At 56.0% G+C, this 11,987-nt stretch overlaps 1 protein-coding gene across 2 annotated transcripts in view; it reads right to left on the bottom strand.

Moving 5' to 3' along the window:
- Positions 1–2,708: 2,708 nt before the first annotated feature.
- Positions 2,709–11,987, bottom strand: part of TMEM131 (transmembrane protein 131) — a 168,604-nt gene continuing 159,325 nt past the window's right edge. Inside the window, exons 34-41 of one of the 2 annotated variants that reach the window (XM_002710001.6) lie at positions 10,383–10,507; positions 10,045–10,194; positions 6,762–6,927; positions 5,533–5,654; positions 5,355–5,451; positions 4,879–4,976; positions 4,175–4,335; positions 2,709–3,694 (exon numbers count right to left, since the gene is read on the bottom strand). In XM_002710001.6, the coding sequence (XP_002710047.3) occupies positions 3,422–3,694; positions 4,175–4,335; positions 4,879–4,976; positions 5,355–5,451; positions 5,533–5,654; positions 6,762–6,927; positions 10,045–10,194; positions 10,383–10,507 (1,192 nt within the window). In that variant the 3' untranslated portion in view covers positions 2,709–3,421. The remainder of the gene's footprint in view (positions 3,695–4,174; positions 4,336–4,878; positions 4,977–5,354; positions 5,452–5,532; positions 5,655–6,761; positions 6,928–10,044; positions 10,195–10,382; positions 10,508–11,987) is intronic. The other variant, XM_017339810.4, reaches the window with a different exon arrangement.

Below are 11,987 nucleotides of genomic sequence, written 5' to 3'. Positions count from 1 at the left end.
TGGAAATAGGAACAAATAAAATGAAGTCAAGGCTTTGTTAAAGGGAATCCATAACAAAATTATTAAAGGGGATTTGTTTTTTACGACCAAAGAATTAACTTGCAATCTCTCTTTATCTAGCTTAATTTAGCCAAATCGTCTTCCACGAAAACCTCAAGTTCTGTTTCTTTGGTACATTAGTCACGTAAGGAAAACTTAAAAAGGATCTACTATCTACTTACATTTGTGTGTAGTTGCATATATAAACTTACAAAAGCGGTAACTGCGGAGTTTTTAACCACAGCTTTAAACTATGAGCAACTTTTCAGCGCTTTAAAGAACCCTGTGTATTTTTATTAGGATTAACAACTTTATTAAACTTTTTTTTTTTTTTTTTGAGAGGTAGAGAAAGAATGATCCCATTCATTGGTTCAATCTCCAAATACCCACAAGGGCCAGGACTGGGCTAGGCTGAAGCTGGGAGCCAGGAGCCAGGAGCCAGGAGCCAGGAGCCAGGAACCCAATCTGGGTCTCTCACGCGGCTAGCAAGAACCCAGCCACTTGCAGCATCGCCTGCTGGGAGCCAGGCATCCAGCCCAGACAACCTGACCCGAGACGCCATCTTCACTGCGAGGCCAAACGCCTTTCTCTGTGTATCTTTTCATCTCTCTCTCTCTCTTTTTTTTGACAGGCAGAGTGGACAGTGAGAGAGACAGAGAGAAAGGTCTTCCTTCAGTTGGTTCACCCCCCCAAATGGCCACTACGGCCAGCATGCTGCGCCAATCCAAAGCCAGGAGCCAGGTGCCCCTTCCTGGTCTCCCATGGGGTGCAGGGCCCAAGGACTCTCCCGGGCCACAGCAGAGAGCTGGCCTGGAAGAGGAGCGACCGGGACAGAATCCGGCGCCCTGACCGGGACTAGAACCTGGTGTGCCGGCGCTGCAGGTGGAGGATTAGCCTAGTGAGCCATGGCGCCGGCCTATATCTTTTTATCTCAGACTCAACCCTCCTCTAGGACAAAGCAAACTGTTGCGTTCCCTGCAAATCCCGTCCGAGGTCAGATCTGGCTGGGATGCGGCCCCTCGAGCACCGTGTGTGCTGCGAGCCAGGAGTGGCAGAGAAGCCCCAGGCTTGTGCTTGGCCACTTTTCCAGCCCGTGGTGCTTCTCAAGTCTGCTGCTGGGTCTCCCGGGCCGGATGGATCTTCAGACCCGAGGCGACTCTCCTGATGCCGCGGGGCAGTTTGCCAGCAAGGCTGTGTCATATAAATGAGGTTCTGGAGCACTCACCCGTGAGCGTGCAGAGCTTTGCAAGCGTGCATGGCAGGCCCTGCTGACAAGCCTTGCACCTCGGCTCCGTCTTCCCACGTGGCTGGCAGGAAGCAGAGAAAAGGTCAGATGGAAAATCACGCCAGGTGTTTCAGTTAAACCACTCTGACCTTCGCGGGGATGGTTTCATTTCTTCCCGAGGCAGCTGACCTTAGAAGAGTTATGGACGCATCTCTTTCATACCTAGCGGAGGCTGGCTTTTAAACACACTGGAGGGGCCGGTGCAATGCTGCCATCCCATATGGGCGCCGGTTCAAGTCCCAGCTTCTCCACTTCCAATCCAGCTCTCTGCTGTGGCCTGGGAAAGCAGTGGAAGATGGCCCAAGTCCTTGGGGCCCTGCACCTATGTGGGAGACTTGGAAGAAGCTCTTGGCTCTTGACTTCAGATTGGCACAGCTCTGGCCATTGTGGCCATTTGGGGAGTGAACCAGTGGATGGAAGACATCTCTCTATCTGCCTCAGCCTCTCTATACCTCTGCCTTTCAAATAAATAAATAAAACTTAGACTGGAAACCCAAGGACCAAGAGAGCAAGTCAGATCAAGCATGGTTTTTGAGACGCTGCGTCGTGGCGTCACCGCCCCCTGCCTCGGGTCCCCGTGGGTTTTATGGGCGCCATCTGCAGGCGCTGAGGGAGTCTTCCAGCTGGAAGATGGTCACTTTGCTCTAAGAGGAAGGGTGCATTTTAGGTGTGTCAGCTCGCTCCTTGTGCCTCCTAGACTTGGTTGGTTGGCTTCCAGGCTCTCTCGGGTCCTCCTGTCCAGGCAGTGCGGCCAGCAGCTCTGCCTGGCTCCGTCCCTCAGCTTTCCACGGCTGTCTTCCACTGAGCCCGACCGTGGCTGAAGTGGGCAGCAGCCGCGTCTCCAGGGCGCCCCCTCCTCCCCTGATCCAGACTGCGAGGGGTCACCCTGGGCACCCGTGTGGTGCAGCTGCCAGGGAGAGCCCGCCTGAGCCCTGCCCACTTCCTGGCGCGGCTCCGCTTCTCCACCTCTCCCTCCGTGTCCTCCTCTCCTAACACGGATCCCTCAGACCAACGTTTGTGTGATGGGGGCGGGGGGTGGCAGGACCTGGAGTGTCTGGGCACCGACTCATCACCTAGGAAAAATGAGACAACCCAGCCTGGGCCGTGGCCAGGCACCTGGCTCAGAGCGTGTATTCAGTAAACGCTGGGAACTGGTTTTTGGAGGGCTTCTGGTTCAGGATAGTGGCAGAGGGAGCACTACCGCTGGGTGAACCCCAACAGGCTTCCGGGTGACTTTGTGTAGGACTCCCGGTGATCCCTGGGGAATGAACAGCTCCACCTCACTAAGGGGGCTCCAGCCACGAGATGGCACACGCAGCCTTGAGCTGTCAGCTCCACAAGACACCTCTTGTGTGTAAAAAAGCCAAGCAAGACAATTCAAGGCTTTTGAAAAAAGCATCATTTATTTCAAAGTACAACACAAAGTTGTATTTTTAAGAAATACACATTCAATCTTGTATCTCAAGACTTGGCTATGTGCATTTCAGTTCATCTTTAAAATAAACTCAGGTATACAAATGTTACATACCTCAAGTACAAACAGCACAGAAAATGCGTATGGTCTCAACCGAATGTTTTTACATTCATTCTCTGTTCTTATGTTGACTTACGTTTCTGTAGTCTGCTTTTAAACCAAGACAGCCGTACTTTAAAAAAATACTCTGTATTTTCAGCACAAAGTCCTCATACGTTTTTAAAATTAGATCTTGGTGCATAATATTGCGAAATTATTAAAAACCGAATTTGGTAATTTGATAAAACGGTCACATGCCAGGACTTCTGAATCAACGCGAGTTACTTCCTCCGCTGCGTGTCAGATCTGTGTTCAGACAGAGGAGCGCGAGGAGGAGGTGGGGGGGGGCCTGGGAGCGGGTAAGGATCAGGTGAGTGTGTGGCTGAGTCCAGACTTCTCTAAAAGCACAACAGCAAATCTCATAGAATCATAATTGCGAGACCGGAGAAGCAGCGGTGCGAGCCTGCCCTGCTGGGGACGAGGGGGGTGGGGAGGGGCTAGAGCAGAGAGCCTGGAAAGGAGGTCTCCAAGTGGGCAGAGCACGCTCCCGCCGAGGGCCCACTGCGCGTGCGCACGCGCCTCACTCAATTCTCATGAGGGAAGTGCGAATTAGACCAGGGGTCGGAGCTCCGCCTGCCGATCGCGGGGCTCCATATCCGCCACGGGTTGTAGGTCTGTCCCAGGTCGTCTGCGGGGCTGGAGGCGGATGGCGCGTTCTCGGCGCCCATGAGGCCGATACTGGACAGCGTGTTCGCTGGGGTGGTGAAGGGGAGGGCGCTGTTGAGGGTGCTGGACCAGATGGAGTTGCTGAACGGAGTGGTGGACCACCAGCTGCTGCTGGCACTGCCGAGGATGGACTGCGACAAAACACAAACAGCCGGCGTGAGCGGCGGAGCGCAGACGGGCTGGGCACATGGCTCTGCTACTCGAGCGCAGGGCCGGCCGCCCTCCCGCTTGCTCGCGGCGGAGTGCATGAGCTGCAAGGCAGGGCCTGCAGTGCCGACTCTGACTGCCAGGAAGCACGCGCCTGGATCATCTCTTTCTGTCAAGACTGAGCGCCAGCCAGCACTGTTACCTGCCTTGATTAAGAATTCTCTGGAGCGTGATCTTTGCGGAAGTGTAAGGTAAGAAGCAAACATGCACGCTAGCAAAGCTCGAGCCGGCACCGGGGCTCCTCAGAGATACCACCACGCTGCTCAGGCGCGCGCCCTAACAGCTCTGGGGCGCACCGAGGGCCCGCTCTGGCACAACAGGAGGACAAAGCAGAGGCAGTCAGCGGGCCAGCCCCTTCCCACCGCCATCCAAGTGACAGCGGTGTGGGGGGCCCGAGTACTCACGGTGGCTGTGTGGGTTGGGGAACCGGAACTGGCTGGCCAGGAGGGGCTGGAGTCTGTCACTGGAGAGTCCCAAAGGTAGGAAGGGCCACTGTTAAACTCGTTCCAGCTCCTCTGGGAGGCCTGATTGCACGACCGGGATAAGCCGAGTTTGCTGAAAACTTCTGGAAACAAGGAAGCACCTGTTAAGTCCGGGTGGGGCTTTGCCAAGACTGGACCCCTCGGGGCACACCTCCCACGGCTGCTCACGGGAGGCCATCACACCCACCTCCTCTGCCCACGCCACCTGTCAAGTGGGGGGAGGCTGGGGAGGAGGAGGGTTCCTGAACTCAAGGCTGTATCTCAACACTTCACCCACACAGCCCCCAGCTTCAACACCACAGCTCTACGCAGCTAGGCAAGCTCCTGTCGTTGCCTCCGACTGCAGAGCAAACAGCAGGCGCCCTGCCCCACCCGGGAGTCGCCTTTCAGCTCAGAACCCTCGCCAGAAGCCCTCATGTCTGGGGCACATGAACCCACTGCGCAGGCCTGTTCCACGGTTCCCAGGGGCCCCTCCTCCTTAGGTGGGGGCCCCCGAATCTGGGAGGGCGAGAGGAGACCCGGCTTTGCTGACTCAGCCTGTCTCCCGCATCTGCAGCTGGGGCACCACCCCGCCGCCGCCTCGGTCCACAGGCTTATCAGTGACAGGTCTAGTGTTCAACACTCACCACCGGTTAGATTAAAAGAATTTCCAAAGGCCGAGAATGAGTTGAGGGGTGTGAAGTCAGGGCTGCTTGGGTTGCTGACGGGGCTCCACAAACCCGAGCTAAACGTTGCAAGGGGAAGAGGCAACACACAGAAATGCACACGGGTTAGCGAGGACAGGTCTCTGGGCACAGCTTCAGCTGGGGGGACTGGGGCAGTAAAAGCAGAGACAAGAGGGAGAGCCGGGGATGAGCTGCTCTACCACTGGGGTCAAGTCCAAGGTCGAGAGCTCCTCACTGCCTGGCCCGAAGCCGCGGGCCTGCCCAGAAGGCAACCAGGACCCTGCTTCATTGAAAGGTTTATCATGGCTGCTTCTCCAATGAGCAGCTCACGGCCCTGCCTGCCTGGGAGCGTGCTAACAGAATGAGAGCTCCGACACTCGGCGGCAGGGTGCCGGCCCCCAGGGGCTGACCTGCAGTGAGCAAGTCTGCGCGCCTACCTGTCCGAGCCATCGCTGTCAACAGGAATGTGTGAGATGCCAAGGCTGCTGGAAAAATCTGTCTTGTTGGAAGAAACTTTAGCGAAGCCGTTCCCGCCTGTAACGAGGGACTCGGATCAGTGCAGGGCCCCTCCTTGCCGCCCGCCGCCCAGGAGCCCGGGCCCGGCAGCACACTCACCGGGGCTCTTGTCATAACCCGCCGTGACGGCGGCGAAAGTGGGGTTGCCGTTCTTCCCCGGAAGCGAGGCTGCTTTCGTCAATTTGTGCTTGCTTCCGTTTGGCTGCTTTGTTTTAGGGTCACTTGAAGGAAGAAGCAGAGCGAGAACTTACTTACTCCTTGTTGCTCGGGCCCCCAGGACTGAGCCCTGCAGCCTCCCTTCTCCCACCTTAGGTCGGGAAGGGTTTCTGTACCCTCCAGGACGGGCAGCTGAAGCCATTCCTGGGACCCGTGGCAGGTGCAGTGCCCTAGCGTGTGCTTCACCCAGGTGTGTGTTTGTTTTTTTTGACAGGCAGAGTGGACAGTGAGAGCGAGAGAGACAGAGAGAAAGGTCTTCCTTTTGCTGTTAGTTCACCCTCCAATGGCCGCCGCGGCCAGCACACCGCGCTGATCCGATGGCAGGAGCCAGGTGCTTCTCCTGGTCTCCCATAGGGTGCAGGGCCCAAGCACTTGGGCCATCCTCCACTGCACTCCCTGGCCACAGCAGAGAGCTGGCCTGGAAGAGGGGCAACCAGGACAGAATCCGGCGCCCTGACTGGGACTAGAACCCGGTGTGCCGACGCCGCAGGCAGAGGATTAGCCTAGTGAGCCGCGGCGCCGGCCCACCCAGCAGGTTTGGTGACTGCTCAGGGCATCGCAGAGCGCAGCCAGCCGCAAGGAGCGTGCCCCGCGTTCTAAGAGAAGGTACGGGATTTATGAGGAAAGGATGTCATGACGAGAGACCAGGGCCAGGGAACACGCAGTCAGAACCCAGAAGCCCAAGGCGGCCGTCCCCGGCGCTGGTTACTGCCTCTTGGGACAACTATGGGAGAACCTGCCCCATGCAGGGATGGTGAGGACGCCATTGCGCTGGCTGCACCTGCACGGCACCTGTTCCAGATCCTGCTCTCCTAGCTACAGCCAAAGTGTCACCTGACCCATCTGCCCGACTCATAGCCATCGCCTTAGATCTTAATGCTCAGTGCGTGCACTCACTCTTGAATGGGAACCTAGTTCTGATGGGTCAGGTGACACATCTCAGTCTACAGGTGAGAAGAATGAATGATTAGAGTGGGACCTGGGGCACTGCTGGGACTGAGGACAAACTCGGTGGTGGGAAGGGACAGCTGCCCACGTACGGGGGCCAAGTGGCCGCAGAACAGTGGCAGTCTGTGTGCTGCCATGGAGAGGAGGCCCGGCCCTAAGCCTACCTGCTGGAGCTGCTGTTGACGATGCTGCTGTAGCTGCCCCGGGACGCGAACGGGCAGGGAGCAGCTGGCGGAGACGGAGAGGCAGGTGTGGGTGAGGTCTGGCGTTGTTTTAAGAAAATGTCTGCGTTGAGGGTTTGCAGAGAAAGTTTATAAAGACTATCAGTAGCTGCAAATGAAAACCGAAGGGCGTCATTAATGAGGACATTCTGGAATGTGCTCTTCAAAATCAGGTTCTGACGAGCGGAGACATTTGCAGAACTGAAGTCCCTCCACAGGGAGAGAACGGTGCTTGCGAGTGTTCTCCCGAAAGGTTCGGAGGACGGAGGGAAGCAGCTTCTCCGTGCTCGGGGCTTTCAGGGGTGAGCTGCACCCTGTGCCTAGTGCTCGGGAGGGTGCTGCTGGGTGCTTCAGCCTTCTCCACCCTGGGCCCCGAGCGAGGCTTTTCTGCGTCCTCCAGTATGCACAGCCGAAGCCCCTGGCTCTGTCTACAGCTGAGTGCAGGTTCGGGAAGGACAAGGACACCCTCTCTCTCTGGGCGTCTGGTCCCTGTCCTGCAAGGATGTGAACTCCTAGGACAGACCTGTGTCCTACACAGCTATTTAAAACATTTAAAATAGAAAAAAATTCATTATCACGCTATTCTGTAGCTGCTAGGCGGAAATACGTATACAGCACAACACGTTCTGCTGTGTGAGCTCGGTGCACCACTGTGGAACGAGGGCAACTCGGGAGGGGGCTGTGGCACCTGTGGGCTCCTGGCTTTCCCAGGGCGTGTTCCTCCAGCCAGCACAGCTCTTCCCAGCTCGGCCCCTGCAGCCCGGGTACAGCGAGCACTCTCCGCCTGCCTTCTCTCATTCCCTCCCCTCCCATGCTGCACCGCCCCGTGTGCCAACTCGACTTGCCTGGTCATGCTCTCCAGCACCAGCTGCTCCTCCCCGAACCTCCAGGGCTCAGGACCTGCACTGGATGCCCACTCCTTGGCTCTGTCAATACTCTAGTTACAGCACTGCTCCGGGCTACCATCCAGACGCTCCCCCAGCATCCTCCAGCAGGGCGCCTCCGACACCCCCGCCAACCCCAGAAGTGACCTGCTCCTAACGAACAGACCAGGCTCTGCCTTGTGTGTGCCGCGTCCCTGGGCCAGCTCCCTGCTAACGTGGGGTTTCACAGGGGCCACTGCTACAGAAGCACCTGACCAACGCTGACGGAATGAAACAGGGAGCGCTGAGAGAAAGACTTCACAGCATGGCGCTGCCAAGGGACGGACAGGACGAGGGGAGGCACAGGGTCTAGTGCAACCGCAGGGCTCGGTGGCTCAAGTCAGTGAGGCTCTCCTTTGCACTTTCTGCTTTAACGTATTCCCGGAGGACTCCTCAGGCTCTCACGAGGCGCAGGCGCCCACCCTGGAATTCCTGCTCCAGCCGGGCTTGACCAGAGCACGGCAGGAGCCAAGACTGCTCCCAGAGTGGCCGAGGAGCAAAAGGCCAAGCAAGATAACCTCCCGAGGGCGGAGAGGGGAAGAGGTACAAGAGACATGCATGTGACTGGCTCTTCCTGGTTTCCTCTCACTGTATCACACACCCGGGGGCTTCACAAGCTTTGTGGAAATGGAATTAAATGACAAATTTATCTTGACGCAAAAATACTTTGAAACTCATGCATAGTTTTCTCATAATACGCGTTCTCCATGAACTTTTCGAAGACCCACTGTGGAGGGCCGAGCCCTGCTTAGACCTTTCTAGCAAGGCAAGGGGTTAAGGCAGAGAGGCTCAGGGCCGGTGTGAGGCATCCTTGGGCAGAAAAACAAAAAAAGGGTTGCGCAGAGGGGGCCTCGGACCGAGCGCTGGCCCTGAAGCCCCATCGGGCCGTGGTGCTGTGCAGGAGCTCTGCCCTGAGGCTCTGTGCGTGTGGGGGCACAGCTGTCTCCAGAGAGGAGCTGGGCAGGAACCAGAGCCCACGGCTTTGGGCTCCACACACAGCACCTTCTCCAGCTGCATGCCGGCTGTCTGCCACACTCTTCTCTCCTGATTCTGGTGCGGAACAAAAGCCCACGGGTTGGATCCTGCAGCCCTTTGTCCTCTACCCCAAAGGAGTGACACTAACATGTGGCCTCACGACACTGCCAGCCGGCTGCCGTGCCCAGCTGACACCCTCTCCTCTCTGGGCGTGACTCCATGTGCCTTCGTCCTTACGTCACCAGAACTTAGGTTACTTCTCTGGGCCTTGGGCAGCCCTGCGACCTGGCTGCCACAGCGCCAGTTTCCTTAGTGGGCGTGGCATCTGTTTAACAGGGAACTGCCCAAATCACCAAGGCCTGCCAAGGACCAATGTCCAGCTGAAACCTCAGAGGGGACCTGAGAAACCACAGCGTTCTCCCTGGACGCACAGACCACTCACAGACTTGCTGAAGACTCCTGGAACCAACAAGGACTGGGGACCACATCTCACCAGGACAAGGGCAGAGAGCTCTCGGTCTAGGACATACATGCCCAGGCCAATGCAGGACGGAGCCATGTCTGGAGGCCCTCCCCGACCCGTCCAGCTGCTCTGCCCTCATTCAGCGGCCCCAGTGCTCCTCCAGTCACCCACTTTTCATTTCAACCTCCCTGACTGCACTAAGGGAAAATGGGGGAGACACAGGGACAGGCCAGCGGTGGGCTTGCCCTGCCACAGTGCTGAGTGCAGGCAGGTCAGTTCCGAGGCTGGGACCTCTGCAGGCCCCAGGCTCCTGCTGCTAGGCCCCTCCCCATTTCTTGTCTCTGCTGCCATCTGTCTTAGCAGACTGCTGGCCAGCTTGATCTACTGCAGGCCACATCTAAGAAATAGTGTCAAGGAGGTGGGGAGAAAGCCAGGGGAACCTTCAGGTAGGCAGTTTATGTAAAAGATGTGGCAGAGCTGAGAGCAGATGAATTTTCACCAAAATGATTATATTGCAGCGTTCGAGGGATTAGTTAGGTGAGGACTGCTGGATCAGCGTTTCATAAACCCAACATTCCTTTGGATGACTGGCCACAACAAACAGATCATTCCACTCTACTGGTGGAGGCATGCAGGAATACCGGCTTCCTTGGGGAGCAGAAGTCCTGCTGTGAGCTGTTGGCACCTTTCTCTCCCACCTGGCTCATTTCAATCCACAGCAGTTTGAGCACCGCCTACACCATTTAACAGTGGGCTCTTGCTGGTTGACAGGAGTTGGCTCCAGCAGGCCACATAGGCTGAGTTTTTGTGCAGTGGGGCAGGCAGGGGGAGGGGAGCACCGTGGTTTCCAGATCATCATACTTACAGCTGCCGGGTTTGTGCACAGGCACGGAATCCCACTCAGGTGGAGGCGAGTCTTTCTCACCCTCTGAGCTACTGGTGTTTCCTAATTCTTGACTATTTGGGAGGAATTTGGCTAGGGCAGGTGGCCTGTTATCCACCAACTTATTTGTACCTGTAGAAAAACCAGAAATGAAGTTGTTAGGTGACACTTCCTTTCTTTCAGGTCATTTCACGGACCCTTCTAATGAGGACGAGACCACAGCCCTACCCTCCTATGACCAGTAACTACTGGTTAATCACTGATCTCAGAACATCAATACAGCGAATGCCGGAAATATCTTAGGACCAGAATGACAATACCTTTTGTTTTCTGGGAATTTCGTGATTTGGATCCACTTGTTAATGCAGTTGGAAGAGGAATCTTGGTGGGGAGACTTCTACGTTGTTTGCTTTCCAGTGGGGGAGTATAGGATAATTCTAAAGAACTGAAAGACAATCATGGGAGGGAAACACAAATGTATCTTTTTTTCCTGAAGGCCAGGACAGCACAAGTCATTAAGGCTGTAATTACTCCACAAGTCCAACTGTGGGCTTTGCTAACAGGGTCTCCCTGGTGGGATCCACCCACAGCCTCACTCAGGACTGGCTGCCTCTGAACAGTCCTTGCAGATTTCCCCTGCGCTGCTCTGAGAGCCCACAATGGACTGAGGCCCCCCGGCTGCGCCTGCTAAGGCGGACAAAGCTCTCAGCACGAACCTGCTGTCCGTGGCTGTTCGGCTGCTGGGCGCCTCCCCAGCATCTAGACTACTGGTGGAACTCCCGAATATGCAGATTTTCAAAGGTGTGGGATGTGCATCACCAAAGCTGCTTCTACCCAAAACCCCAAACACATTTTTCTCAAACTACCACATGAGACAGGCTGGTGGTCGGGCTACTTAGAGAAACCCACGGAGCCCCCTGCAGAGCAGGACTGTGCTGTGTGTCGAGGGGCTAGGTGGGGCCGAGATAAAGGTTCTCTTCCTGAATTTAGGGTGAATCCTCGGCCAAAAATGCAAATATCCTAAACGACTGAAAAGTGTACGTTGTTTTTGATGATAAACATGTTTAAATAGACTGTTAACTGACTCTGAACATCCTGTCAGCCAAGGCAAAATGAGAGGCTGATGGGCTATTTTACGTCTCCGCAGCCTGGACGGAAGACGCTGCTGGGAGACAACCAGCCGAGGAGAAGTCAGCACTCGGGGACTGACCGGGGGAGCTGGCCCAGACAAGGCGGCACCGCGACGACACGGGCTGCAGGGGCGTTCTTTATGAAGCCACTTGGTGTAATGCCCTGATCGTGTGTCGAGCGTGGGAAGGAGTGAGCTAAGCTAATGTGGTCCAAGAGGGACATTTTTGAGGGCAGGACGAGGCACAGCTGAGAAAGCCCAGTGGCCCTGCAGGGCACCACTTAGAGAACTCAACAGCAGTCTGCAGCGAGCTCCTGGTGACAGCTGGACTCGTGGGTCACGGCCAACCTGCAGAGTTCACGCAGCTGTCAACCAGCTGTGCTCGGGCACCGCCCCCTCTCAGCGCACTCCCAGCCCCATCCCATTTCTTTCTGTGCCACATCACCTTCCTTCCATCACCGCTGCAAGTTCATCCTAGGACGCAGCCAGTTTCTGCTGGGATCTGGGTCAGAGACGACCGCACTCCTCTCAAAGATCAGAACGGTTCAAAGTTTTCCAGACCCAATAGCACCACAATAGTTCCGCTCCGCTCCCCTCCCCTCCCCCAACAGGAACAGGTGACATGTAACGTGAAGCTCGTAAACACACATTCTGAAGATGTTATTTATAGACATTTTAGATGTGGTAAGGTCAAAGGATATACTCTTTTCACTCTTTTGTTTTTCTGTAGTTCACAAATTCTCCATAGTAAGTAGGTTTCATATCTGGAATAAGTAAAAGAGCTAAGCAAAGCCCC

Source organism: Oryctolagus cuniculus, chromosome 2 (assembly GCF_051225735.1).
Source record: "Oryctolagus cuniculus isolate XC-2025 breed Fujian yellow rabbit chromosome 2, ASM5122573v1, whole genome shotgun sequence".
Lineage (NCBI taxonomy): Eukaryota > Metazoa > Chordata > Mammalia > Lagomorpha > Leporidae > Oryctolagus > Oryctolagus cuniculus.
Note: the sequence above shows the minus strand (reverse complement) of the source record. Positions and strands in the feature narration are given on the sequence as shown.